The 27,500-nt window shown below is 42.6% G+C and overlaps 1 protein-coding gene across 2 annotated transcripts in view; it reads right to left on the reverse strand.

The window, feature by feature from the left end:
- The window catches only part of Max (MYC associated factor X), a 41,661-nt gene that overhangs the window by 12,059 nt on the left and 2,102 nt on the right, over positions 1-27,500 (reverse strand). For both annotated transcript variants that reach the window (XM_068393117.1, XM_068393127.1), the window contains exons 3-4: positions 17,084-17,245; positions 8,506-8,629 (exon numbers count right to left, since the gene is read on the reverse strand). In XM_068393117.1, the coding sequence (XP_068249218.1) occupies positions 8,506-8,629; positions 17,084-17,245 (286 nt within the window). The remainder of the gene's footprint in view (positions 1-8,505; positions 8,630-17,083; positions 17,246-27,500) is intronic.

Genomic DNA, 27,500 nt, shown 5'->3' on the forward strand with positions numbered 1-27,500 from the left:
TGTGTTCCTGCATAACAATTTTCATACACAAAGCTAAGCGTCGTCATCTGTCTCTCGCTGCATTGAAAATCATGACCACTTTTCTGCAAGACCTTTTGTATATGATTATTTAGTTTGATGTGCTGATTTAGTTTGATGTGCTGTGAATATTCAGTGGACCTTGTATAATATTGTAAATACATGATTATTTAGTTTGATGTGCTGTGAATATTCAGTGGACCTTGCATAATATTGTAAATACATGATTATTTAGTTTGATGGGCTGCGAGTATTCTGTGGACCTTGTATAATATTGTAAATACATGATTATTTAGTTTGATGGGCTGCGAGTATTCTGTGGACCTTGTATAATATTGTAAATACATGATTATTTAGTTTGATGGGCTGCGAGTATTCTGTGGACCTTGTATAATATTGTAAATACATGATTATTTAGTTTGATGTGCTGCGAGTATTCTGTGGACCTTGTATAATATTGTAAATACATGATTATTTAGTTTGATGTGCTGCGAGTATTCTGTGGACCTTTCATAATATTGTAAATACATGATTATTTAGTTTGATGTGCTGCGAGTATTCTGTGGACCTTGCATAATATTGTAAATACATGATTATTTAGTTTGATGTGCTGCGAGTATTCTGTGGACCTTGCATAATATTGTAAATACATGATTATTTAGTTTGATGTGCTGTGAATATTCAGTGGACCTTGTATAATATTGTAAATACATGATTATTTAGTTTGATGTGCTGCGAGTATTCTGTGGACCTTGTATAATATTGTAAATACATGATTATTTAGTTTGATGTGCTGCGAGTATTCTGTGGACCTTGTATAATATTGTAAAATGTTATTTTTATAATAAAATAAATTTTTGAATATACTTACCCGGTGATTATAATAGCTGCAACTCTGTTGCTCGACAGAAAACTCTAAGGTAAAATTCGCCAGCGATCGCTACACAGGTTGCGGGTGTGCCCAACAGCGCCATCTGTCGTCCAGATACCCAGTACTCAATGTAAACAAAGAACTCAATTTTCTCCTCGTTCCACTGCGTCTCTATTGGGGAGGAAGGGAGGGTCCTTTAATTTATAATCACCGGGTAAGTATATTCAAAAATTTATTTTATTATAAAAATAACATTTTTCAATATTTAACTTAGCCGGTGATTATAATAGCTGATTCACACCCAGGGGGGTGGGTAGAGACCAGCATTATATGTTTACATTATTATGAGCTAAGAATTTTTATTTCATTTTAGAAGTTATCAAAATAACAAAAACAAAATAAATAGGTACCTGGTAAGGAAGTCGACTTGAACAATTACTCTGCCTTTTTAAGTACGTCTTCCTTACGGAGCCTCGCGATCCTCTCAGGATGCTGATCGACCCCTAGGATCTGAAGTATCAAGGGTTGCAACCCATACAACAGGACCTCATCAAAACCCCTAATCTAGGCGCTTCTCAAGAAATGACTTTGACCACCCGCCAAATCAACCAGGATGCGAAAGGCTTCTTAGCCTTCCGGACAACCCAAAAACAGCAATAAAAACATTTCAAGAGAAAGATTAAAAAGGTTATGGAATTAGGGAATTGTAGTGGTTGAGCCCTCACCCACTACTGCACTCGCTGCTACGAATGGTCCCAGAGTGTAGCAGTCCTCGTAAAGAGACCGGACATCCTTAAGATAAAAAGACGCGAACACTGACTTGCTTCTCCAATAGGTTGCGTCCATTATACTTCGCAGAGATCTATTTTGTTTAAAGGCCACGGAAGTTGCGACAGCTCTAACTTCGTGTGTCCTTACCCTCAGCAAAGCTTGGTCTTCCTCATTCAGATGGGAATGAGCTTCTCGTATTAACAGTCTGATAAAATAGGATAAGGCATTCTTTGACATAGGCAAAGATGGTTTCTTAACTGAACACCATAAAGCTTCAGACGGGCCTCTTAAAGGTTTAGTTCGTTTTAAATAGAACTTAAGAGCTCTGACAGGGCATAAGACTCTTTCTAGTTCATTTCCAACCATATTCGATAAGCTTGGAATATCGAACGATTTTGGCCAAGGTCGAGAAGGCAGCTCGTTTTTGGCTAGAAAACCAAGTTGTAGAGAACATGTAGCCGTTTCAGATGAGAAACCGATGTTCTTGCTGAAGGCATGAATCTCACTGACTCTTTTAGCTGTGGCTAAGCAAACCAGGAAAAGAGTCTTTAAGGTGAGATCTTTCAGGGAGGCTGATTGTAGCGGCTCGAACCTGTCTGACATGAGGAATCTTAGTACCACGTCTAAATTCCAACCAGGTGTAACCAAACGACGCTCCTTCGTGGTCTCAAAAGACTTAAGGAGGTCCTGTAGATCTTTATTGTTGGAAAGATCTAAGCCTCTGTGACGGAAGACTGATGCCAACATGCTTCTGTAACCCTTGATAGTGGGAGCTGAAAGAGATTGTTCTTTCCTCAGATATAAGAGGAAGTCAGCTATTTGAGTTACAGAGGTACTGGTCGAGGATACTGATACTGACTTGCACCAGTTTCGGAAGACTTCCCACTTCGATTGGTAGACTCTAAGGGTGGATGTTCTCCTTGCTCTAGCAATCGCTCTGGCTGCCTCCTTCGAAAAGCCTCTAGCTCTTGAGAGTCTTTCGATAGTCTGAAGGCAGTCAGACGAAGAGCGTGGAGGCCTTGGTGTACCTTCTTTACGTGTGGCTGACGTAGAAGGTCCACCCTTAGGGGAAGTGTTCTGGGAACGTCTACTAGCCATCGAAGTACCTCGGTGAACCATTCTCTCGCGGGCCAGAGGGGAGCAACTAGCGTCAACCTTGTCCCTTCGTGAGAGGCGAACTTCTGCAGTACAGTACCTTGTTGACAATCTTGAACGGAGGGAATGCATATAGATCTAGATGTGACCAATCTAGGAGAAAGGCATCTATATGAACTGCTGCTGGGTCCGGGATTGGTGAGCAATATATTGGGAGCCTCTTGGTCATCGAGGTTGCGAAGAGATCTATGGTCGGCTGGCCCCAGGTGGCCCAAAGACTCTTGCATACATCCTTGTGGAGGGTCCATTCTGTTGGAAGAATTTGTCCCTTCCGACTGAGACAATCTGCCATGACATTCAAGTTGCCTTGGATGAACCTCGTAACTAGCGATATGTTAAGACCTTTTGACCAGGTGAGGAGGTCCCTTGCGATCTCGTACAGCGTCAGTGAGTGGGTCCCTCCTTGCTTGGAGATGTACGCCAAAGCCGTGGTGTTGTCCGAGTTCACCTCCACCACTTTGCCTTGAAGGAGAGACCTGAAGCTTTTCAAGGCCAGATGTACTGCCAGTAGCTCCTTGCAGTTGATATGCATTGTCCTTTGACTCGAGTTCCATATTCCCGAGCATTCCCGACCGTCTAATGTCGCGCCCCAGCCTACGTCCGATGCGTCCGAGAAGAGAACGTGGTTGGGAGTCTGAACAGCCAGGGGCAGACCCTCTCTGAGGCTGATACTGTCCTTCCACCATGTCAGGCAAGACTTCATCTTCTCGGAAAGGGGGATCGAGACCGCTTCTAGCGTCTTGTCCTTTTTCCAGTGAAATGCTAGGTGATATTGAAGAGGACGGAGGTGTAGTCTTCCTAATGCTACGAACTGTTCCAGGGATGATAGCGTCCCTATCAGGCTCATCCACTGCCTGACTGAACATCGTTCCTTCTTCAGCATGTTCTGGATGCATAACTGGGCTTGGCTTGTTCTGGGGGCCGACGGAAAAGCCCGAAAAGCTAGACTGTGAATCTCCATCCCTAAATACACAATAGTTTGGGATGGGACCACTTGTGACTTTTCCATATTGACAAGGAGACCCAATTCCTTGGTCAGATCTAGAGTCCACTTTAGATCCTTCAGACAGCGACGACTGGAAGAAGCTCTGAGAAGCCAGTCGCCCAAATAGAGGGAGGCTCGGATGTCCGCTAAATGAAGGAATTTGGCTACATTCCTCATCAGCCTCGTAAACACAAGAGGAGCTGTGCTTAGGCCAAAGCACAGGGCTTGAAACTGGTAGACAACCTTTTCGAAAACGAATCTCAGAAAAGGTTGGGAGTCCGGGTGGATGGGGACGTGGAAGTAGGCGTCCCTTAGGTCTAACGAGACCATCCAATCTTCCCTTCTGACCGCTGCTAGAACCGACTTTGTGGTCTCCATGGAGAACGTCTGCTTTGTGACAAAGACATTCAGCGCACTGACGTCTAGCACCGGCCTCCACCCTCCTGTCTTCTTGGACACCAAGAAGAGACGGTTGTAGAATCCTGGGGTTTGATGGTCCAGGACTTTGACTACCGCTCCCTTCTCTAGTAAGAGAGACACTTCCTGTTTCAATGCCCGTCTCTTGTCTTCCTCTCTGTACCTGGGAGAGAGATCGATGGGGGACGTTGCTAGAGGGGGTTTTCGTACAAACGGGATCTTGTACCCCTCTCTGAGCAACTTCACAGATTGTGCATCTGCGCCTCTCTTTTCCCAGGTCTGCCAGAAGTTCTTGAGTCTGGCTCCCACTGCTGTCTGAAGAAGTTGGCAGTCAGACTCTGCCCTTAAAGGACTTGGTTCCTTTCTTCTTTCCACGTCTCCCTTCGGCACGAGCACCTCCTCTGCTGGAGGCTCTGCCACGAAAGGGCGGAATAAAACGGGACGCTGGAGTGTCCATCCTTGGTCTAGCTGACAAGGTAGGCAAAGGGGTAGCTTTGCGAGCAGAGGACGCAACAAGATCATGAGTATCCTTCTGTATCAAAGAAGCAGCAATCTCCTTAATCATGTCCTCTGGAAAAAGGCACTTAGAAAGAGGAGCAAACAGAAGTTCGGATCTCTGGCATGGTGTAACTCCAGCTGAAAGGAATGAACACAGGTTTTCACGCTTCTTAAGGACTCCGGACACAAAGGATGCAGCAAGCTCATTAGACCCATCACGTATGGCCTTGTCCATGCAGGACATAATGAGCAAGGAAGTCTCCTTCTCCGTCGGAGAGATCTTTCTGCTTAGAGCTCCTAGACACCAGTCTAAGAAGTTGAATACCTCGAAGGCTCTAAATATCCCTTTCAAAAGGTGGTCCAGGTCCGAAGATGACCAACATATCTTTGAGCGTCTCATGGCTAGGCGGCGGGGAGAGTCTACAGGACTTGAGAAGTCGCCCTGGGCAGAGGCAGGAACTCCCAAGCCGAGAACTTCTCCCGTGGCATACCAGACGCTCGATCTAGAAGAGAGTCTAGCAGGGGGAAACGTAAAAGCTGTCTTCCCTAAACTCTTTTTGGACTGCAGCCATTCTCCAATCACTCGCAAAGCTCTCTTGGACGAGCGTGCGAGGACGAGCCTAGTAAAGGCAGGAGCAGTTGACGGCATGCCTAACACAAACTCTGACGGAGGCGAACGCGAAGCTACAGACACAAATTGGTCCGGAAACATCTCTTTGAACAGGGCCAAAACTTTCCTAAAGTCCAAAGAGGGTTGCGTAGACTTAGGCTCGTCCAGTTCTGAGTGCGGTTCATCTTCATGTGCAGCACCATCATCATCAGAAAGTCCCTCATCCGATAACTGATGAGGGAACGGCAACGGAGTGGGTAACGGCTGGTTGGCTGAGTCCGGCCGCACGGGTGCATGCGTGACTGAGCCGGACGCAACGTCATGGAACTGTTGCCCAGTCTGTGAGCTGGCAACAACCATAGCAGCGCGGGGACGCACAGCGTCTACTCCAGACTGTCTAGACTGATGTGGGTGCGCAGTGGCAACCACACTGGGTTGCGGAGGTTGACGAACCGCGTCAAAACAAAACAACTCTGACGGTTGTTGAACCTCACGGACGTCAACGGATACCTCCGTGCGTCGCTGAACGTCAACATGCGGCTGGCAGATCACACTGGAACGCATGGGTGGCGGAACTCTCTCAACTGGAGTGCGTGAGAAGGTTACCTCAGCGTCCCCAGGACGCACAACCGATAGTGTGGGTGGTTTTAGGCAAGGAGCTGCACTAGCTACTGGTGCGGCAGCAACCTTCTCCGCACGAAAGTCCTGCATAAGCGACGTGAGTTGCGACTGCATGTCTTGCAGTAAAGACCACTTAGGGTCTACAGGAGCAGGTGCGGCGACAGACGGTGTAACTGTCTGAAGCGGTACCGCTTTGCCTCTCTTAGGAGGTGAGCAGTCATCGGATGACTGCAGCGAGTCCGAACTGACCCAGTGGCTACAGCTGGGCCGTTGGACTTGCGCGGAAGGGACCGACTTGCGCTTTAACGGTCGTGAGACCTTGGTCCATGGTTTCTTGCGAGAAACCTCTTCCGCAGACGAGGAATAAATGGGCTCTCTCGTCTTTGTTAGGCAGGGGCGATCTTGGGTAGATACGCCCGATACCACGGAGGGAACGTCTGTTCGCTGATTAAAGCCTCTCGAACCCATTTGTCGTACGACATTGCTTCTCCCCTGGACTTGGGAGCTTGCAAGAGGTCCCGGACTAGGAGGACGACAGGCACGAACAGACGAACCCTCAAGCGCAACACTATCCACAACACTATCACTCACTTTATCACTTCCCACTGCACTTTTACACTTCAGCTCCTTGACATCCGCCATGAGCTGATTACGGTCACTAGCCAGTGACTCAACTCTCTCACCCAGAGCTTGGATGGCACGCATCATATCAGCCATCGAAGGTTCCTGAGTGTCAGAAGGGGGATTAGGAGCAACCACTACAGGGGAAGGAATAGGTTGTGGGGCATGAGGAGAGGAAATGTCAATAGAACGAGAGGAACTTCTCCTAACTCTATCTCTCTCTAGCCTACGTGTATATTTTTGGAATTCGATAAAATCGAATTCCGAAAGCCCAACGCACTCCTCACATCGATCTTCCAATTGACAGGTTTTATCCCGACAATTGGAACAAACAGTGTGAGGGTCGATAGAGGCCTTCGGAAGACGCCTTGAACAGTCCCTAGCATTGCACTTCCTAAATTTTGGGACTTGTGAAGGGTCAGCCATTTTGAATTGGTCAAAGGGGAATTCAAAAACTATCAAAAAGTCATCAACAAAGAATCCGTAATCAAAAAGAGTTCAAGGAATTGCGAAGAAAAAGCCTGCAAACGAAAGCTCAAAACTAGAATAGTGTACTTCACCAATTAGTTGTGAAAACAAATCCAGTTTAGCAACAGCGAATAAGCACGTCTTGTCGGGAGCACGACAGAGAGAAAATTGAGTTCTTTGTTTACATTGAGTACTGGGTATCTGGACGACAGATGGCGCTGTTGGGCACACCCGCAACCTGTGTAGCGATCGCTGGCGAATTTTACCTTAGAGTTTTCTGTCGAGCAACAGAGTTGCAGCTATTATAATCACCGGCTAAGTTAAATATTGAAAATACATGATTATTTAGTTTGATGTGCTGCGAGTATTCTGTGGACCTTGCATAATATTGTAAATACATGATTATTTAGTTTGATGTGCTGCGAGTATTCTGTGGACCTTGTATAATATTGTAAATACATGATTATTTAGTTTGATGTGCTGTGAATATTCAGTGGACCTTGTATAATATTGTAAATACATGATTATTTAGTTTGATGTGCTGATTTAGTTTGATGTGCTGTGAATATTCAGTGGACCTTGTATAATATTGTAAATACATGATTATTTAGTTTGATGTGCTGATTTAGTTTGATGTGCTGCGAGTATTCTGTGAACCTTGTATAATATTGTAAATCCATATGTTAAATCTTAAATATAATTTTTGGTTTTTGGTTTACTGGATACTTTCATTTGCTGTTACAGGTTTACTATTTTTTAGTAAGTTGTTAATGTAAATTTTACATAGCCTAATCTACAGTGTGTAATAGTTGATAGCAACATTTAAGTAGATTTTACGTAATCGTCTTGTGTATAATAGATGAACGTAACATGTTTAATCAGCTACTAGGCATTGCTTCCCAAAGTCACATCAACAAAAGCAAAACAGATCAGTAATTCACACATACATTCACACAAAATAACTAAACTGAATACAGTACCGCTTACAAAATGAGTATGTACCTACAATCGAGTTCATATAGTTACGGTCCAGTTTCAAGATGACATTGATCTTAACCCTTTTACCCCCAAAGGACGTACTGGTGCATTTCACAAAAGCCATCCCTTTACCCCCATGGACGTACCGGTACGTCCTTGCAGAAAAATGCTATAAAAAATTTTTTTTTCATATTTTTAATAATTTTTTTGAGAAAATTCAGGCATTTTCCAAGAGAATGAGACCAACCTGACCTCTCTGACAAAAATTAAGGCTGTTAGAGCAATTTAAAAAAAATATACTGCAAAATGTGCCGGGGAAAAAAATAACCCCCTGGGGGTTAAGGGTTGGAAATTTCCAAATAGCCTGGGGGTAAAAGGGTTAAATGCCCATCCAACTTTTAGCATGCAAATCTACTACTGTCATAGATATAATCAAACTTCAGTTATATTACTCTGGCTATTCATCATGCTTAAACTTCACAATTAACTCACTTTGACTCTCCAGAAGATTATTTTGCTTCTTTAGGTCGTCAATGTCTTGCTGGTGAGCAGAATTTTTCCGTCTCATAAACTCAATATAGTCGGCAGCTTTCTTTAATATTTGTGCACGGCTAGCCTGCAAAGCAAAATAAAATTTCAAGATAGAAAATTATCATATTAATATTTCTCCAATATTTAAATGCCTCTAAATTATCAGCTCTACCTTCTAGTCAATTAAGAGAAGTAATTTTACCCGGATTTCAACAAGCCTATCAAGGCCTTCACACCTCATCATCGATATTTTGTTTACCCTCAAGTTTGCTTTTCATGCCAATGGATTATGGAGAGGCAATAGGGAGTACTGTGATAGACTAAACTGATACACAATACAGTATTACAGTACTGCTATCAAAAGGGAACTGGTTAACAAGAAAGAAACTGGAAAACTTCACTATAAGTTGAATAAAATAAACTTAAAAACCAGAAAGCTAGACACATACAGTAGAATTACTCGGGATATTTCAACTCTCATCAATTGAAAACGGTATAAAAAAAATTGCATAAAGCAGAAAAGCCCTTGCTTGCGAGTACAGTCGGGCACACTATTTCATCTTGTTTCTCTCCCTCTTGTTATTTTGAAGTTTTCAACCTATCGTTTTTATAGTTTATATATGAAAGATTTATTTTAATGTTATTGCTATTCTTAAACTTCTCATAGTTTTTCCTTATTTTCTTTACTCACTGGGCTATTTTCCCTGTTGGACCCCTTGGGCTTATATCATCTTGCTTTTCCAACTAGGATTCTAGTTTAGCAAGTAATAATAATAATAATACTGTAATAATAATAATAATAATAATGTAGTAACAATAGTATTTCAATAATAATAATAGTAAAAAGCAATTCATCCAAAGTCTACAAAAAACTAAAATTCCCATACTGCAAAGGAATAAATGTTCAAGAGTAGTTAAGACGAGAAAAAATCATTTAAGAATTTGCCTCCCTTTCCTACATAGCCATATTATTGGTGAAAAAATTCCCTGTGAACTATGTTTCCATGTATAAGACGACCTTCACATCCAAAAATTCATCGCTGAAAATTGGAGGCTGTCTTATATTAAAATTTTAAAAATCAAGCATTGAATCCCAAGTGATTCTATCGATATGCTAGCCTTGGCTTCAGTGTGATAACCACTGTTATACATGAAAAGATTCACATTATGAAATAAAACAATAATTAAGGAAATAAAATCTCTTTTTTTATCTTACGTATTACTAACATATCTTCATAATAAATATCTATTCAAGGAATAATTCTATATTGATGAAATCAACATCTTTCTAAGCGAGCACAGCTCATAAAATGTAAACATTGTCTGCCAATTCCAACTAGTACTCATGTTGAAGATATGCGAACATGAAAAACGAAAAGTATTGTGAAAATAATTTCCTAAAATACCTCATAATAAATACTACAAATATTAAAGATATTGTAATTTGTATTTTTCCTAGCTGTACAAAGCCAATTCATTTACTGTATATGGGTTTATTCCTAAGTCATTTAGTTACAACTAGAATAAAAGAAGTTGTGGGAATCTGGTAACATTTTATGGTTGCTAACAATCCCACCCATGCTAGGAGGGAACAGCCGAGTCACTGAGACAGCTCATGGTCAAGACTTGTGGCATGGATTAGGTGGAAAATTAAGATAAATGAATCAGGTTTGTATAACTAGGAATAATTATCTTTAAAATTTTAGTTTGTTTCCAGTTGAATACAAATCCTCATCATTTATATGGGGAGTTTTCCTTAGGTGGGATGTCTCGTGTAGCAAGAGGGGTCTCTGTCTAACCCTTAACCCAAATAAAAAGATGACATTCTAAGAATGGCTCGAATGAGAGGCAAGGTCAAGAAGTCAATTCCAAGCAAGAGAGTGTCACTTCACTCACAAGGATTACACGACTAGAGGAAAATTATAAATTTCATTCTTCTAATTTGTTTTAAATTTAAATACCATAAAAAAATCCCTTCCCTGCGTAAGTGTTTCTTCAATGACAATGCTTCAAAGTGAGGCATACCCACAAGAAAAAGAAAAGAATTCATTCATTCTATTTTCATAACAAATTATGCTCAAAATTTTTTATGTGACCTATGGTTAATCTTCCCTATAATCAAAATTTTAAATGATCTGATGAGCAGCAACCAGAAGACCCAAAGAAAAAGTATCAAGTGATCTGTGGGTCAATTTTAGGTAATGCGCAGTAAAGGTGGTCTGTCTGTTGCAGATCCCTGTGGTTTTTGCAGAACGCTAGGGTTGCAGCAATACCACGGATATCATGAACCCAGGGAGGGGCTCCCATCATCACTTCTCCTGAGAAGTTATAGGCCCTATGTATGATCTCCCGCAACCAAAAAGAAATAAGACAAAAATTAGCATTCTTTTGAGGTAACGTCTGACAGCTCTCACAGGACAAAGTAACAGACTGTCTGGATCATCAGTTATTTCTCTGATGGCGAACATGTTCATTGTCGAGGAACCCCACAAAGTCAAATCACTCTTTCCCCCTTGAGGATGCAAAAACCCTTCTGAACCAACTGCAGTCCCCGGTCGGCTCAGTTTACCTGGTATTACAATTTTCTTTCCCGGGATGAAACTTGCCGAAAGAAGAACTGCATTTATGTACCTGCACCCAAATATGTACCACCACTGCAAGTTAACATAACAGATGGGTTACCGAGTCTCCTTACTCGTTATGTAGCTCACTACAGTTGTGTTGTCGCTCATCAACACTAGCGAGTGACTCTTGATAGTCTCTGAAAAATGGAGTAACGCTATGTAAGCAGCTTTCATTTCTAGCCAGTTTATATGGAATGTCTTGTCCTCCCTTGACCAGATCCCTGATATCTGTTCTTTCCGTAGATGAGCTCCCAGCCTTGCAAGCAGCATCTGTGAAAAGGAGAAAATCTAGAGGAGAAACCTGTAGAGGTGTTCAAGCTAACAAGTCCTCTAGTTTCACCACCACAAGATATCTGTTCTCATTACTCGAGGTACCTTCAGAAGTCGATGGGAGTTCTGATGCTTGTGACAACTGACTCTTCAGTGTCCATTGCAATGAACTAAGATGTATTCCCCAGAAGAGAACTAGCTTCTCGAGGGAGGCGAGGCGTCCTAGAACTTTCTGATCGTAGTGAGCAAGAATAGATTCTTTTACAAAAAAAGGTGCTGCTACTTGTCTGACCTTTTAACTTTAAGGATGGATATGCTCTTGCTTGGGCCGAGTCTAAACCCATACCCAGGTAACAAAGGCGCCTCTGAGGGACGAGGCTGGACTCCTCTAGATTTAGGTGGTTCATAGGTAAGTGAACACCTGTGAGGATGTAGTTAAGCCGAAGCACAGCACCTTGAATTGGCATATCATGTCTTTGAAAAGGATCTTGAGTATTATCTTGAGCAGTGCTGAACAGGAATCTGAAAATATGCATCATTCAGGTCAATGGTCAGCAGGTAGTCGTTCTTTCTGATGGCCTGAAGAATTGCACTTGGGGGGGGGGGTGTCTCTCCATCTTGAACATCATTTGGAGCACAGATCGGTCCAAGCGGGAAAGGTCTATGAAAGCCTCCAATGCCCAGTTAACATTTCCACCAAGATTAAGTTGCTGAAAAAGCCTGGGGACCTGACTAAAATCACCTCTACGGCCTTTCGTAAGCATCTGAAACACTTCCTGCTCCAGTAGTAGGTCTTTCCCTGATCCTCTCGAATAAAATGAGGGGTGTCATCGGAGTCACGGAGTCGCAGGAGAACAGCAGCTCATGAATGGGACACGATACCCTGAGCAGAGCATTTCTAGACCCCAGAGCTCCGACCCGAAGATCTGCCACCTCACCCAATGAATTTGTAGGCATCCCCTTACTGGTGGTAAGACAGGGAATCTGCCCTCCCTAACAGGTGCCTCGACGGCCTCTGCTCCTTCATCCAGAGAAGTGTGCTCTATGACAAAAAGTAGTTTGATCACGTCTCTTGTATGTTTGAGCGGTGTCTGGCTCAGGTAGCAGACAACTATGTTTAGACTGCTCGTAAGGCAAACGCTTATGTACCTGTCGAGGAGTTGGGAACCATGAGGTTTCAGCCCATCTCAGGAAAGGAGTATGACTGGTCTTTTCTCACTTCTCCATTGCAACCCCTACTTCTGCAAGGGGGAAAAGAATGTGGTTATCGATGATGCTTGAATTTCTGAAAAAGATTGCATCTCTAAGAGTAGGACGTGCATCAGAGTCTATATGAAATTTCCTCTGCCTCAATAATGCAAGTGGAGGCAGTTTGAAAGATCTACTCAAACCAAGTGAGTTATCTGTCGCTGATACCTGCTGGAAAAGCAATAAACAAGATTCAAACCATGGTTGCCAAAACCGAAATGAGAAAAATTGTAAAATTAAAACCTAAAATAACGATATGCAATGTATATAATGATGAAGATGAAGTATTATATGATTTGATTCAAAGGAATCGTTGCCTAGAAAAAGATTCAAAATGTAGAACAGATGATAAGTCGCGTATTAAACAAAGGTCCTACGGGTGGGACTACGCAGTACTTGTTAAAATGTGATCTGTTGAAGTTTGGAAGGCTATTAATGATAATAGCAACATATTAATGATAATAGCAACAAAGTTATGTTACAACGGGTATTTATATCACGCATGATAGGTACCATGTGATCAACTGCTATCACTGTAAAAAATGTATGGGCAATTTGAAAAAGATTGCAAGTTCAAGATTGATGGTAAAGTGTGGGAAATGTTCAGGAAATCACACCAAAGAATGTAACTCACAACAGATAAAATGTATAAACAGCACTAAGTTGAACAAACCAGATGATCATAGTTTACCGTATATTCGAGAAATTGCAAAGCTTATGATTTGGAATTGAAGAGATTAGCAGAAAATATGGACCATGGATACTAAGAATGTAAAACTGCAGCTATGTAAAAGGGATTTTGACGAAGGAAAAATCTATTTCTGGGGAGAGACCTGTGACGCCCGGTGAAAAGGGTCCTTCTTTACACTTTTCTAATATAAATCTTCCAAATATACTAGAGAAAGATAAAAGCATGGAATGCAGGGGGTTACAACCCTCGCGCGAACACCTTGTTGGTGTCGTGTATTTAACAAGGGCGTGTGTAAACCACTGTCTTCCATTTAGATAATCCCTTCATCAAAGGGGGAAGGCCGTGACAGGCCCTAGAGAATACAGTTGGACTACCCCACCGACACCTACTACTCGCGCTCTCCAGGTCTTGTTCCCCAAGTGCTTTGATAATGTGTATTTGACAATAAACACCAGTGATGCAGTCATATGCAAAATACAAAAGAATGTATAGGATAATACTGAATTGGCAAGTTTTGTAAAGTAGGGTTCCCCTACATGATAGACCCATGAAAGCAAGCCCTCAAAGCAATGTATCAAGTAATTAAAGAGTGTTCAAAGCCTAGTTAGAAAGACACATCAAACCCGTGTCGAATATTTTGGAAGCCTGGGAAGACTCAATCAATTATGCATCTTCTATTGGGACCTGGGCATAAGAAGGGTTACCATGGCCATCAAATTACCTAAAAGGACTAGTGATTTTCATGAAGTGTGACGCCTCTACTGGACCAGACGTATCTATTTTCAAGGGGGCTACTCAAAATTTGATCAGAGGAAGTCCCTGGAGTCAGTTCTGGTGAACAATCAATAGTAATAGGAGCTGGCGTGGTGTTCTACACTCTTGCATCGCAGGCAACAGTTCTAGATTCCTGATTATGGAACAATCTTTTGGTTTTAGTTGCAACAACTTCCCTCTATTTTCTCATACCTAAAATGTGGGGAGAAAAAACCTGAAAACGGCTATGGCAAGCTTAGATTGCTTCTGGTTATGGACCAGCGGTCAAAATATGTTGCAGGATGTAAAGATGGTTAAGTCTCTTCTCTGAGCTGGAAACCTGTAGAGAAAAAGACCTATCAGGAGTATCCCGTTGTGAACGCTTTCGCCCGAGAGCTGAATAATAAGGAGGCGGCGCTGACCACCTCCTCCTGAGGGGAATGATTTTGATAATGTGTTTGTATAGCTACATAAGGAAAAGGCGGATAAGGTACCATTGCCTTCTTCCTCTCATACACCTGAAACTGAGAAAAATCTTGATTCCTTGTGGTCTTCACAGACCAAGGAAAAAATGTCATAATCGCTAATATATTCCCCCTGACATAGGGACTTTCTTAGCCACAATTTCAGCACGACTCAATGTGAAATGGCAGCAGGTTGTCCTATCACACGCATGGTTATGGCAGAGCGTTCTCTTGTCGCATAAGACTGGACACGCATGTGGATGACTGTGCCTTCCCTTGCCACGTCAGCTAGGGTACGAGTGAGTGATGGCGCATGTAGTAACTTTGATTATCTTTCCTATAAGGACCTGTGGGTGCGCCCACATCTGAGTGCAAAAAACAAACCTGCAATTTAGAATTTGATGATGCCAAGTCAGACGTTCATAATTCATCTGAAAAGGAAAAGGAAGCCTTCATAGGTGAGCCAGTGACTTCCTTCTGAGGGGAAGACTTTATTTTGGAGTCTTTCTGTATGGGAAGGCTAGGTTTGCTTTGAGCACGTAATGGCAAATAGTAGTATCCCTCCAGCAACACTGATCCTGTGCATGGAAGATGAAATTTTCATCAATCACTAGAGCCTCTACCTGCAATTCTGAGAAATTTTTGTAATTAACATTATCCGAAAGAAAAATATGACCCCCTTGATGTTGTCATAATCAGAAATACATGATACCTGCATGGTTTCTTGCTCGCATTGGACAAGTGCTGAACGGCGAGCATGCTCCATCGCACACAATCATGAAAACGCTAGACACAAGCACAACAAAAGAATGAGAACACTAAACACAATGAAAGCACAGAGGAATGAAAGCGAAAGCACACAGATAAAGCACTAAGCGCGCGGGCAGAGCACAACGGACCATGTGGTAACCACGTGGCCTCGAGACACAAAGGGTCGCACTGAGAGCAGAGGAGCGTCGTGTGATAACGCGACGCAACCAGAAAACTTACTGGAGCCTACGACCTGGGAAGCATGTGGCCTGGCTTGGTATTGCCCTCAGGGCACGTATTCCTCCGCTAGGCCTATCATGATAGAAAATGGGAGTAGGGTAAACTACACAAAACTCTGGTCGTTTGAGAGGAGGTTCCAGGTAACTCCTATGAAAGTGTTTCGAGGCAAGTCTCTGTGTTGGAACAAACTCCAATAAAGAAGGATCGGAAAGGGAGATATCATGAATCACAATAGAAGGTTTATGCTTCTTGCCCCCTAAGAGGAAGAAACATATGGTAAATGATCCAGTTTAGCCTTCTCACAATGGGCATCATATCTCTCCCATTGGGGAGGCGGCCAGCCTCTGCAAAAATTACAAGAGGAGGAAGGGGTACAGAGCTTACCTTGACAACTTGGGTAAACAGGATAGGATTTGACCTTGACCTGGCTAATGAAAGTTCCACAGGGATATCCATCAAAACTGGGACAGGTTCTCATACTACCTTGAACAGCAATCATTATCTCTCATACTACAGTGAAAAGCACAAAAACAGCGTGGAAGCAGTCGTAAAAACGTCTGTCTAGAGCAAGAACCAAAAGATAAGTGAAGCTGTCTCGCTGTCTCAGCCGCTACTTCCCAGCATGGGGTGGGATAGTTAGCAACCATACACAGTGTTACCAGAATCCAACAATTTCTTTAATTCTTGTCAAAACTAAATGCCTTAGTAGTAAACCCATATAAATGACAAGGGTTTGTATTTGCATTGAAACAAAATGGTTTTCATATTTAACGAAAAGCTACAGTATTAGTATCATTAGATATCACTTGGATGTGTAAACGCATACACTCGTTTGTTCAATTATCTGTTCATTGTGAATGGCGATAAAACATAAAAAAAACAAGAATGGTTTACTTTTTAGACAGCGTACTTAGGAAAAACAGGATATACAATTGCCTTTAATCTAATTTGAATTTCTAAGAGTGAAGTATGATTATTGTAATAACATCTTCCTTTACTAAGAGTTACTAATATTATTACTTGGACGTGCAAATGTGTTAGTTTGTTTATCACAATAAGCGACAAAACGTAAACAAAACAGCGGTTTCCGTTTTTGGTGGCGTGTTTAGGAAACCATGAGATAAAATTGCCTTTATTTCATTCATTTTGAATTTCAAAGGAAACAATAAACATTAGTAACACCATCATCATTACATAACCAATATTTGATAAGATATCTGTTCCTGCAAAAGCTAGCCAATACACAGATAGTTTTGCAATTTAGCAGTGGCCTTACAGTACAGATATACAAAGATAAATTCATTTAAATTTGCCTTAATTTTTTATCTTGTCTTACCTAAAGGTTATCTTATGCTTGGAAATATACAGTAGATTCTTTTCTCAATACAATGAGATTCCAGCCCTAGGCTATCATCTGTTTACGAGAGGTTCTACTGCAGCACACATGACTACTGCATATGTGCGATTATGAAAAACAGTGGAAATAAAATGAAACAAACCTTCTCTCCTTGCAAGGAGGGAACCGAATCTCTTAACGAACAAAAGGAATCTTTAATGTGGTCCCGACGCTTTCTCTCTAAAGCATTGTGGTGTGCCCGTTTTTCTGCTTGCGAGGCAAATTGGATCTCTCCACGGGGGCCTAAAGAACATGATTCTTCCTCCTGAAAATCAATCAAAATTTTCAAATTAAGAAAATTTAGATAATGATGGATTTCATCAGCTTAGTCTAAATAACCATAGATTATCATACCTTAAAAATGTTCATCCTAATTTTAATAGATTTTCTTAAATTAAAAAAGAAAAACAGATGTCATTTTCATTTTGTCAGGGTTTCAAGATTTTCCAGGAATTTCACTAAACTGATGCCCAGTCTTCTTATTGAATTTAATATAGCATATGATGTACTGTAGTTGATATGGATGCGATGTAAAAAATGATGAAGTTATATGGATTTGGTGGCAAATTACTGCAAGTAGTGAAGAGTTTATAAGTAGGCAGTAAAAGCAGGTGTGAGGATAGGGAAAGAAGTGAGTGAGTGGTTTCCAGTAAGAGTGGGGCTGAGACAGGGATGTGTGATGCCGCCATGATTCTTCAATTTGTTTTTTGATGGAGTTGTGAGGGAGGTGACTGCTTGAGTACTTTTTCAAGGATTGAAACTGATAGATGAGAGTGATCATGAGTGGAAGGTGAATCAGGTGCTGTCTGATGATGATACTGCATTGGTTGCAGACTCGGAGGAGAAGCTGTGTCAATTGGTGAGAGTTTGGAATGCCACGTGAGACAGAAGTTGCAAGTAAATGTGGGTAAGAGTAGGATTTCGGAGTCCACAAGAAGTGAGGGTGGCACTAGTTTGAATGTCATGTTGAATAGGGAGTTACTTGAAGAAGTAAATCAGTTTAAATAGTTGGGTTCTATTGCTGCTGCAAATGGTGGAAGCAGATGTACATCAGAGTGAAGGAAGGACGTAAAGTGTCGAGAGCAGTGTAGGCAGTAGTAAAGAATACAAAGAGAGTGCTGTATGAGAATGTGATTGTACCAGCTGTGATGTGTGGATCAGTGTTGTGAGAGAATAAAAAGTGATGGAGATAGAAATTGAATGTGTTCGAAATGAAGTGTCTGAGGAGTATGGTCAGTTTATCCCAGTTGGATAGGGTTAGGAATGAAGTAGTGTAAGTGAGAACAGGTGTGAGGAATGAAGTACCAGGTAAAGTGGATATGAATGTGTGGAGGTGATTTGGCCATGTAGAGAATGGAAAATGGCCATCTGCTGAAGGTGATGATAAATGCAAGGGTTGATGAGAGAAGTGCAAGAAAGGTCAAGGTTTGCATTAATGGATGGAGTGAAGAAAGCCCTAGATGACAGGAAGACAGATGTGAGAGGCAAAAGAGCATGCTAGGAATATAAATGAATGCCAAGCGATTGTGACGCAGTTCCAATAGGCACCGCTACTATCTCAAACCACCTAATGGTGACCGGGTAGTGGCAGTAGGGGAGTCGGCGTATGACACTTCATTTGTGGTGGAAGAGGGGACAGGGTGGACTATGGCACCCTAGCAGTACCAACCAAACTCAGCCGAGTCCCTCATCAGGCAAGAAGAAACAAAGAGGAAAATTCTTTTGAAGTCGGCTACCAACCCAAAATTAGGGGAAGTGCCATGGTAGATGGCTCTATCAAGCACACAAGTTTTTTCTTAATAATCATTTTGTCTGTGACCAAATAAAAAGAAAAAAGTAAATACATTTAATCTAAACCCAAAACAAATAAACATCATAAACTTTTAAAGCATCTTGCTTTTCTTATTTATACAAACCTGTGGCCGTGGGGGCATAACAACAATTAGCATAGTAACAACGTATCCCTGCATGTCGTAAAAGGCAACTAAAGGGACAGGACGAGGGGACTGGGATCCTCTCTTATGTACAGCTCCTTCCTGTGAGATGTCAAATAGGAGGAGGCCAGGGGGACAGTGACTTCTCCCCACACACTAGTTTTGTGGTGTCTGAATGTGCGTGGATGTAGTACCATAGAGAGTAAAAGATGGGAGATTGAAAGTATGTTTTGGAATAGAAGGATGGATGCATTGGCCTTGTGTGAAACAAAGATAAAAGGGAAGGGTGAAGTGATGCTTGGTGAAATGACAGGTGGTGCCTGGGATTGAAAGGGGAAGTTGAAGAGCAAGAGAGGGTGTGGCTATATTGCTGAGTGAATGGATGATAAGTAAAGTACTGCAGTGGAATGGAAGGGTGAATAAATCTTTGTTAATGTGTGTAAGATAGGAGTGTTTGGGTATAAGAGAGCAAAAGCACATACAGGGGAATTTGCACTAACAGGGAGGAGATTGCCAACAGAAAATTCTTCCAGCTCTGAAGATTTTGCACTAAATGAAGACCGCATATGGTCTGTGGATGGTCCACCAGCAGAAGAGCATGTTAAGAGTGACTAACTTCACCGATAGCACCAAAAGGTGAGAGCCCTTGTGCAATTAGATGGTACATGAATGTTTCAAGTCCAATGAAGCGAGCTAAGTGGCGAGTGCCCTGAAGAGCTAGAGTATGTGAGCACTCAACATCAGCAGCATGAGCACCAATTGAAGAGCCCGTAAGCTCCAAAGAGCACACACAAAAAGAATATTTAGTATGATGAATACATGCCATATGTAGTGTGTTATCATTCACAGGTGAGTGCAATATCATACAAGTGTGTTCACAAAGAGGTGAGTGCTAAACATTTTGATCTAATACCATGCGACGTCTGTCAAAGTTATCGTAATTCTCTTTGTGGAGAGATTTCTTTTCTGAGGATGTAATCCTACACTTCTTGTCAGATGGGGAGAGTTGGTCCCTCAGAGAGCAAATGACAAACTTGCCATGCTTCAAAGAAGTCAGTAAAAACGTGTGGAAGGGAATCTCTCTTTTTCATCTTATGACCAGTGAAACCAGACAATGCCATCTCCAACGATGATGACGTCGGGAACAAACTGGGAGGCAAAGAAAGGCCATACCTAAAGACATCAAGTCCCAAGGTAAAGGCATCCCTAAAGGTATGGATCGGCAATAAACTCCACCTTCCAGGGGGCTTGGCAGTACAGAGAAGGTCGCACCAATTGCTTCTTCTCATGAAGAGAAGGCTTTGCCTTAGAAGGCACCAGGCCATGTTGAAGTCTTTCCTTCGATGGAATATCTTCCAGACTTATGAAAGATCATAACATTCTTAGGAGGATTACCTGCATTGCAATCTGAAAGTAATAATTATTTCTTTGAGCTCACTCTGAGGAAAAGTAAAACAGTATTTGCTTCTATAAAAGAGGCACGTAAAATGGACTCAATCTGGGCTGCATAGCCTTCCCTTTAGATCAGAAGCCAAAGTATCACGGGGGGAACAAAAAGGTCCAATTTATTTCTTGGACTTTAAATAAAATGTTATTTTGATAATAAAATAAATTTTTGAATATACTTACCCGGTGATTATAATAGCTGCAACTCTGTTGCTCGACAGAAAAACTCTACGGAAAAATTCGCCAGCGATCGCTACACAGGTAGGGGGTGTACTCAACAGCGCCATCTGTCGTTCAGATACCCAGTACTCATTGTAAACAAAGAACTCAATTTTCTCCTCGGTCCACTGCGTCTCTATTGGGGAGGAAGGGAGGGTCCTTTAATTTATAATCACCGGGTAAGTATATTCAAAAATTTATTTTATTATCAAAATAACATTTTTCAATATTTAACTTAGCCGGTGATTATAATAGCTGATTCACACCCAGGGGGGTGGGTAGAGACCAGCACTATATGTTTACATTATTATGAGCTAAGAATTTTTATTTCATTTAGAAGTTATCAAAATAACAAAAACAAAATAAATAGGTACCTGGTAAGGAAGTCGACTTGAACAATTACTCTGCCTTTTTAAGTACGTCTTCCTTACGGAGCCTCGCGATCCTCTTAGGATGCTGAGCGACCCCTAGGATCTGAAGTATCAAGGGTTGCAACCGATACAACAGGACCTCATTAAAACCTCTAATCTAGGCGCTTCTCAAGAAAGGACTTTGACCACCCGCCAAATCAACCAGGATGCGAAAGGCTTCTTAGCCTTCCGGACAACCCAAAAACAACAATAAAAACATTTCAAGAGAAAGATTAAAAAGGTTATGGAATTAGGGAATTGTAGTGGTTGAGCCCTCACCCACTACTGCACTCGCTGCTACGAATGGTCCCAGAGTGTAGCAGTTCTCGTAAAGAGACTGGACATCCTTAAGATAAAAAGACGCGAACACTTACTTGCTTCTCCAATAGGTTGCGTCCATTATACTTCGCAGAGATCTATTTTGTTTAAAGGCCACGGAAGTTGCGACAGCTCTAACTTCGTGTGTCCTTACCTTCAGCAAAGCTTGGTCTTCCTCATTCAGATGGGAATGAGCTTCTCGTATTAACAGTCTGATAAAATAGGATAAAGCATTCTTTGACATAGGCAAAGATGGTTTCTTAACTGAACACCATAAAGCTTCAGACGGGCCTCGTAAAGGTTTAGTTCGTTTTAAATAGAACTTAAGAGCTCTTACAGGGCATAAGACTCTTTCTAGTTCATTTCCAACCATATACGATAAGCTTGGAATATCGAACGATTTTGGCCAAGGTCGAGAAGGCAGCTCGTTTTTGGCTAGAAAACCAAGTTGTAGAGAACATGTAGCCGTTTCAGATGAGAATCCGATGTTCTTGCTGAAGGCATGAATCTCACTGACTCTTTTAGCTGTGGCTAAGCATACCAGGAAAAGAGTCTTTAAGGTGAGATCTTTCAGGGAGGCTGATTGTAGCGGCTCGAACCTGTCTGACATAAGGAATCTTAGTACCACGTCTAAATTCCAACCAGGTGTAACCAAACGACGCTCCTTCGTGGTCTCAAAAGACTTAAGGAGGTCCTGTAGATCTTTATTGTTGGAAAGATCTAAGCCTCTGTGACGGAAGACTGATGCCAACATGCTTCTGTAACCCTTGATAGTGGGAGCTGAAAGAGATCGTTCTTTCCTCAGATATAAGAGGAAGTCAGCTATATGAGTTACAGAGGTACTGGTCGAGGATACGGATACTGACTTGCACCAGTTTCGGAAGATTTCCCACTTCGATTGGTAGACTCTAAGGGTGGATGTTCTCCTTGCTCTAGCAATCGCTCTGGCTGCCTCCTTCGAAAAGCCTCTAGCTCTCGAGAGTCTTTCGATAGTCTGAAGGCAGTCAGACGAAGAGCGTGGAGGCCTTGGTGTACCTTCTTTACGTGTGGCTGACGTAGAAGGTCCACCCTTAGGGGAAGTGTTCTGGGAACGTCTACTAGCCATCGTAGTACCTCGGTGAACCATTCTCTCGCGGGCCAGAGGGGAGCAACTAGCGTCAACCTTGTCCCTTCGTGAGAGGCGAACTTCTGCAGTACCTTGTTGACAATCTTGAACGGAGGGAATGCATATAGATCTAGATGTGACCAATCTAGGAGAAAGGCATCTATATGAACTGCTGCTGGGTCCGGGATTGGTGAGCAAAATATTGGGAGCCTCTTGGTCATCGAGGTTGCGAAGAGATCTATGGTTGGCTGGCCCCAGGTGGCCCAAAGTCTCTTGCATACATCCTTGTGGAGGGTCCATTCGGTTGGAATTATTTGTCCCTTCCGACTGAGACAATCTGCCATGACATTCAAGTTGCCTTGGATGAACCTCGTTACTAGTGATATGTTTAGACCTTTTGACCAGGAGAGGAGGTCCCTTGCGATCTCGTACAACGTCAGAGAGTAGGTCCCTCCTTGCTTGGAGATGTACGCCAAAGCCGTGGTGTTGTCCGAGTTCACCTCCACCACTTTGCCTTGAAGGAGAGACCTGAAGCTTTTCCAGGCCAGACGTACTGCCAGTAGCTCCTTGCAGTTGATATGCATTGTCCTTTGACTCGAGTTCCATATTCCCGAGCATTCCCGACCGTCTAATGTCGCACCCCAGCCTACGTCCGATGCGTCCGAGAAGAGAACGTGGTTGGGAGTCTGAACAGCCAGGGGAAGACCCTCTCTTAGGTTGATATTGTCCTTTCAACCAAGTCAGACAAGACTTTATCTTTTCGGAAACCGGGATCGAGACCGCTTCTAGCGTCTTGTCCTTTTTCCAGTGAAAAGCTAGATGGTATTGAAGAGGACGGAGGTGTAGTCTTCCTAGTGACACAAATTGTTTCACGGATGACAGCGTCCCTACCAGACTCATCCACAGCCTGACTGAGCAGCGTTCCTTCTTCAGCATCTTCTGGATGGATAGCAGGGCTTGATCTATTCTGGGGGCTGATCGTCTTGTTGTTCAGCAACGTCCTCATCAGAGGGTTCCTCATCCGAAAACTGATGAGGAAACGGCAACGGAGTGGGCAACGTCTGGCTCGCTGAGTCCGGTCGCACTGGTGGATGCGTGACGGAGCCGGACGCAAAATCATGGAACTGCTGCACAGTCTGTGAACTGTCAACAACCATGGGTGCGCGAGGAAGCACAGCGTCAACCCGAGACTGTCTAGACCGTCTGGGTTGTGCAGTCAACACCCTACCGGGTTGCTGAGGTTGACGCACTGCGTCAAAACAAGTCACCTCTGCTGGTTGTTGAACGTCCTGAACGTCAACAACCACCTCCGAGCGTCGCTTAACGTCAACGTGCGGCTGGCAACCCACAATGGGTCGCATCGGTGGAGGAACCACCTCAGACGCGAGTAGGTTACCTCAGCGTCAACAGGGCGCACAACCGACCGGTTGGAAGGTTGTTGGCCAGAGGGTTCGGTAGCAACCTTCTCCGCATTAAGTCCTCTATCAAGGACGCAAGCTTGGACTGCATGTCTTGCAGCAAAGCCCATTTAGGGTTTACGGGAGCAGGTGTGGCAACAGACGGGGTTAGCGACTGAGGCGGAACCGTTTACCATCCCTGAAAGCCTTGTTATGCGTGACATAATTGTACAGCAAAACTTCAAAGGCTCGAAAACAGCTGTGAAGTTGACCTGTAAACAACTTGGAGCGTCTCCTGGCTAGGCGCCAGGGAGAGTCTACCAGAATTGAGAAGTCTATCTGGGCAGAGGCATGAACTCCCAAGCCGAGAACTTCTCTCGTGTCATATCAGACTCTCGCTCTATAAACCAGTTTAAAAGAAGGGAAAGCAAAGGCTGTATCCCCCAAACTCCTCCTGGTGAAAAACCAGTCGCCTAGCCAACGTAACGCTCTCTAGGAGAGCGAGAGAGCACTAGCTTAAAAACAACGGCTTCGAAGTAGCTAGGCCTAGTGTAAGCTCTGACGTTTAGGCGAACGAGGAGCAGCAGTTACAAAAAGATCCGGACGAAGATCCTTAAAAAAAATCATCATGATTTAATTAAAGTCCATAGGAGGCTAAGCAGCTTTAGGCTCCTCTCCATCTGACAGAGTCCTCAAGGGAATATCAGTCCACACTCACTGGTGCATTAGTAGCGGACCAGAACGCAACGTCATGTAACTGCTTGACAGTCTGTGAACTGTCAACAACTGAACTGTCAACCACAACAGGTGCGCGAGGACGCACAGCGTCCACTCGAGACTGCTTTGACTGCCTAGACTGAGCAGTCAAAACGACTCTAGAATGCGGAGGTTGACGCACAGCGTCAAAACAAGTCAACTCCGATTGTTAGTGAACGTCTTGAACGTCAACAGGAGCATCAGCAAGTGGCCTAACGTCCAAATGCGGCTGAAAAACCACACGAGACCGCATCGAGTGTGGTTCTAAACAACCTGACTGACGTGACTAAGCTACGCCAACGTCAACAGTAAGCACAAAGGAACGTTAGGTTGGCTGAAAGCCAGGATATCGATGAGATAAACGGCTAGACTCAACGGACTAATCGGTAGAATAGTCTTCCATAAGGGAGGCAAGCATATACTGCATGTCTTGCCATACAACCCATTAAGGATCAACGGAAATGATTGTGGTAAGAGACGAGGGTAACGTCTGTGACCGCAACACTTTGCCTACAAAAAAAGACTCTCGGAGTCTGTGTTACGCTTTTGTTAGGCGGCGAGCAGTTATCCGATGACTGCAAAGGGTCAGAGCTGTCCTAATGGTTGTAACCAGGACGCTGGACCTGTCCTGAAAGGACTGACTTTCGCTTAAGGGCTTCGAAATCTTGTGACAGGTTTCTTATGCGAAAAGCCTTTGGATGACGAGGAGAAACAACGTCTCTCTCGTCTTATGGTAGGGGAGACCTTGGTAAGATACACCCGATACCATAGAGGGAAAAACGTCTGGTCGTTAGTCAAGGCCTCTCGAACCCATAAGTCGTTTGACATTACTTCTCCCCTGGGCTTGGGAGCATGTAAGAGGTCCCGGACTAGGTGAACGACAGGCACGAACAGACGAACCCTCGGACGCAACACTGTAACACTTTGCGCCTCGGACGCAACACTGTAACACTTTGCGCATATCACTTTATCACTTCGATTTTCTGTTTTGCACTTATTTCTACCTGAAACACGCAATTCTACCCTTCATCAAAAGGTAGTAATTGCGAAATCAGTCGTATAATGCAAGCTCATTAATACCAGCAAAAAACAGAAAACATATTTTAAGATAAAAAAAATCAGTGGCTGGGAAAGAGACTAAACACTAGTTCATATAACTACGTTTTCAATCTCTCACCGCACATAGCCTGGGGACGAGAATAAAAACCTAAAAACGTTTTATCCTTCCTCCCCGTACAGCGACTAGGGACGCGAGTAACACGAGAACAACGTTACCCGCTTGAACGGAACGTTTTCTCTCCTCTCTCTCCCTCCGTCTCTATCTCTCTCTCTCTCTTTCTCTCTTGATTTCGCACCTACGAGAAGAGCCCAATTATATTTCGTCAAAAAAACATGTTATTTGACTAAAGGAAAAAACTGAAAGGTTTTTCAATAAAAAGTTCCTTTAAATTAGAATTTAAAACATTTAAGCTAAGAAAGAATGAACAAAACGTCAGAATCGATTTACTCTTACTGCAAAGTGAAACCGTGATACACTCTCTCTCTATCGTAACGATAGAGCGCATGTTGAACGTCCTGAACGTCAACAACTGCATAGCATAAAAAACTAAACGTTAGTTCATCTTTGAAAACAGTACGAAGACTATCAAAGAAATTCTTTCATAAAATATTACATTTAAAAAGTTTTAAATCCTTAGCTCTTTAAAAGCTAATTACGATATAAAGGGCTCAACGTTGATTAACTTCGGTTTCCAAGTTAGGACCGCCTACTCTCAGGAAAGGTCTATATAAACAAAACATTAAAATTTATTTTTATATGTTTATAATAAATGGAAAGTTAATCGAAGAGGCCTAATAAAGGCGGAGAGATATAAAATATATAGAGGAAAATCTATAACGTGATAAGAATTACTAAAAGCCTAAACACACTTCCGTCTAAGGGAAGGGTCGGCCATTTAAAAGTGAAAGAAAGTCCATACTCTCTTTGTCACCATAATTAAATCTATCCAAAACGAGTTCAAGATTTAAGATGAAGATAAAACACCTGCATAGTGAAAGCTCAAAACTAGAATAAAGTACTTCACCAATTAGTTGTGAAAAAACTCCAGTTTAGCAACAGCGAATAAGAGCGTCTTGTCGATAGCTCGACAGAGAGAAAATTGAGTTCTTTGTTTACAATGAGTACTGGGTATCTGAACGACAGATGGCGCTGTTGAGTACACCCCCTACCTGTGTAGCGATCGCTGGCGAATTTTTCCGTAGAGTTTTTCTGTCGAGCAACAGAGTTGCAGCTATTATAATCACTGGCTAAGTTAAATATTGAAAAACTCAAAATAATATCTTTTACTTTGTTTGCCAAAGTGTACCTTGATACTTTGAGGCAATACCAAGAGTCACCTGATCCGGTCTAGCTTCATATATAAGCCAGCCAATCCAGTGCCAAAAAAGAACCTTCAGCCTGTCTACTGGAGACAAAATAAGAAGGCATGCAGTATAAAAGACCTCTTCCTAAATTGGTTCTTCCTTTGCTTCCTGCCAGATGTTGAGCAGTACTGCAAAATATCAAGAGAGTAATTACAATCTGCATCATTTCACTCCGAATAAACTTTGGTTAATATGGCTAGCGTAAGTATATAAGTAGCTAATTAAACGTTTCAGAAGTGACAGGACATCATAGTTTAACTTAGGAACAGGAGGGGAATTGCACTTGGCCCAAAACCCCTGGGAAACGATAAAAGACAACTCATCACCTTAGGTTAGGTTAGCACGGCAACGTTAAGTTAGGATGCCCATTTTTATTTTACCCACCTCTAGGGACCTCAATTTCTAAATTTGACGGGCATTATTGTTTGTCAAGGAAATACCGAATCACTAAAACTAATCGCTTCTGATAAAAACGAAAGTTTTGTTCATTGGAAACAGTGCAGTGGAAAAT

Source organism: Palaemon carinicauda, chromosome 1, assembly GCF_036898095.1.
Source record: "Palaemon carinicauda isolate YSFRI2023 chromosome 1, ASM3689809v2, whole genome shotgun sequence".
NCBI classification, from domain to species: domain Eukaryota; kingdom Metazoa; phylum Arthropoda; class Malacostraca; order Decapoda; family Palaemonidae; genus Palaemon; species Palaemon carinicauda.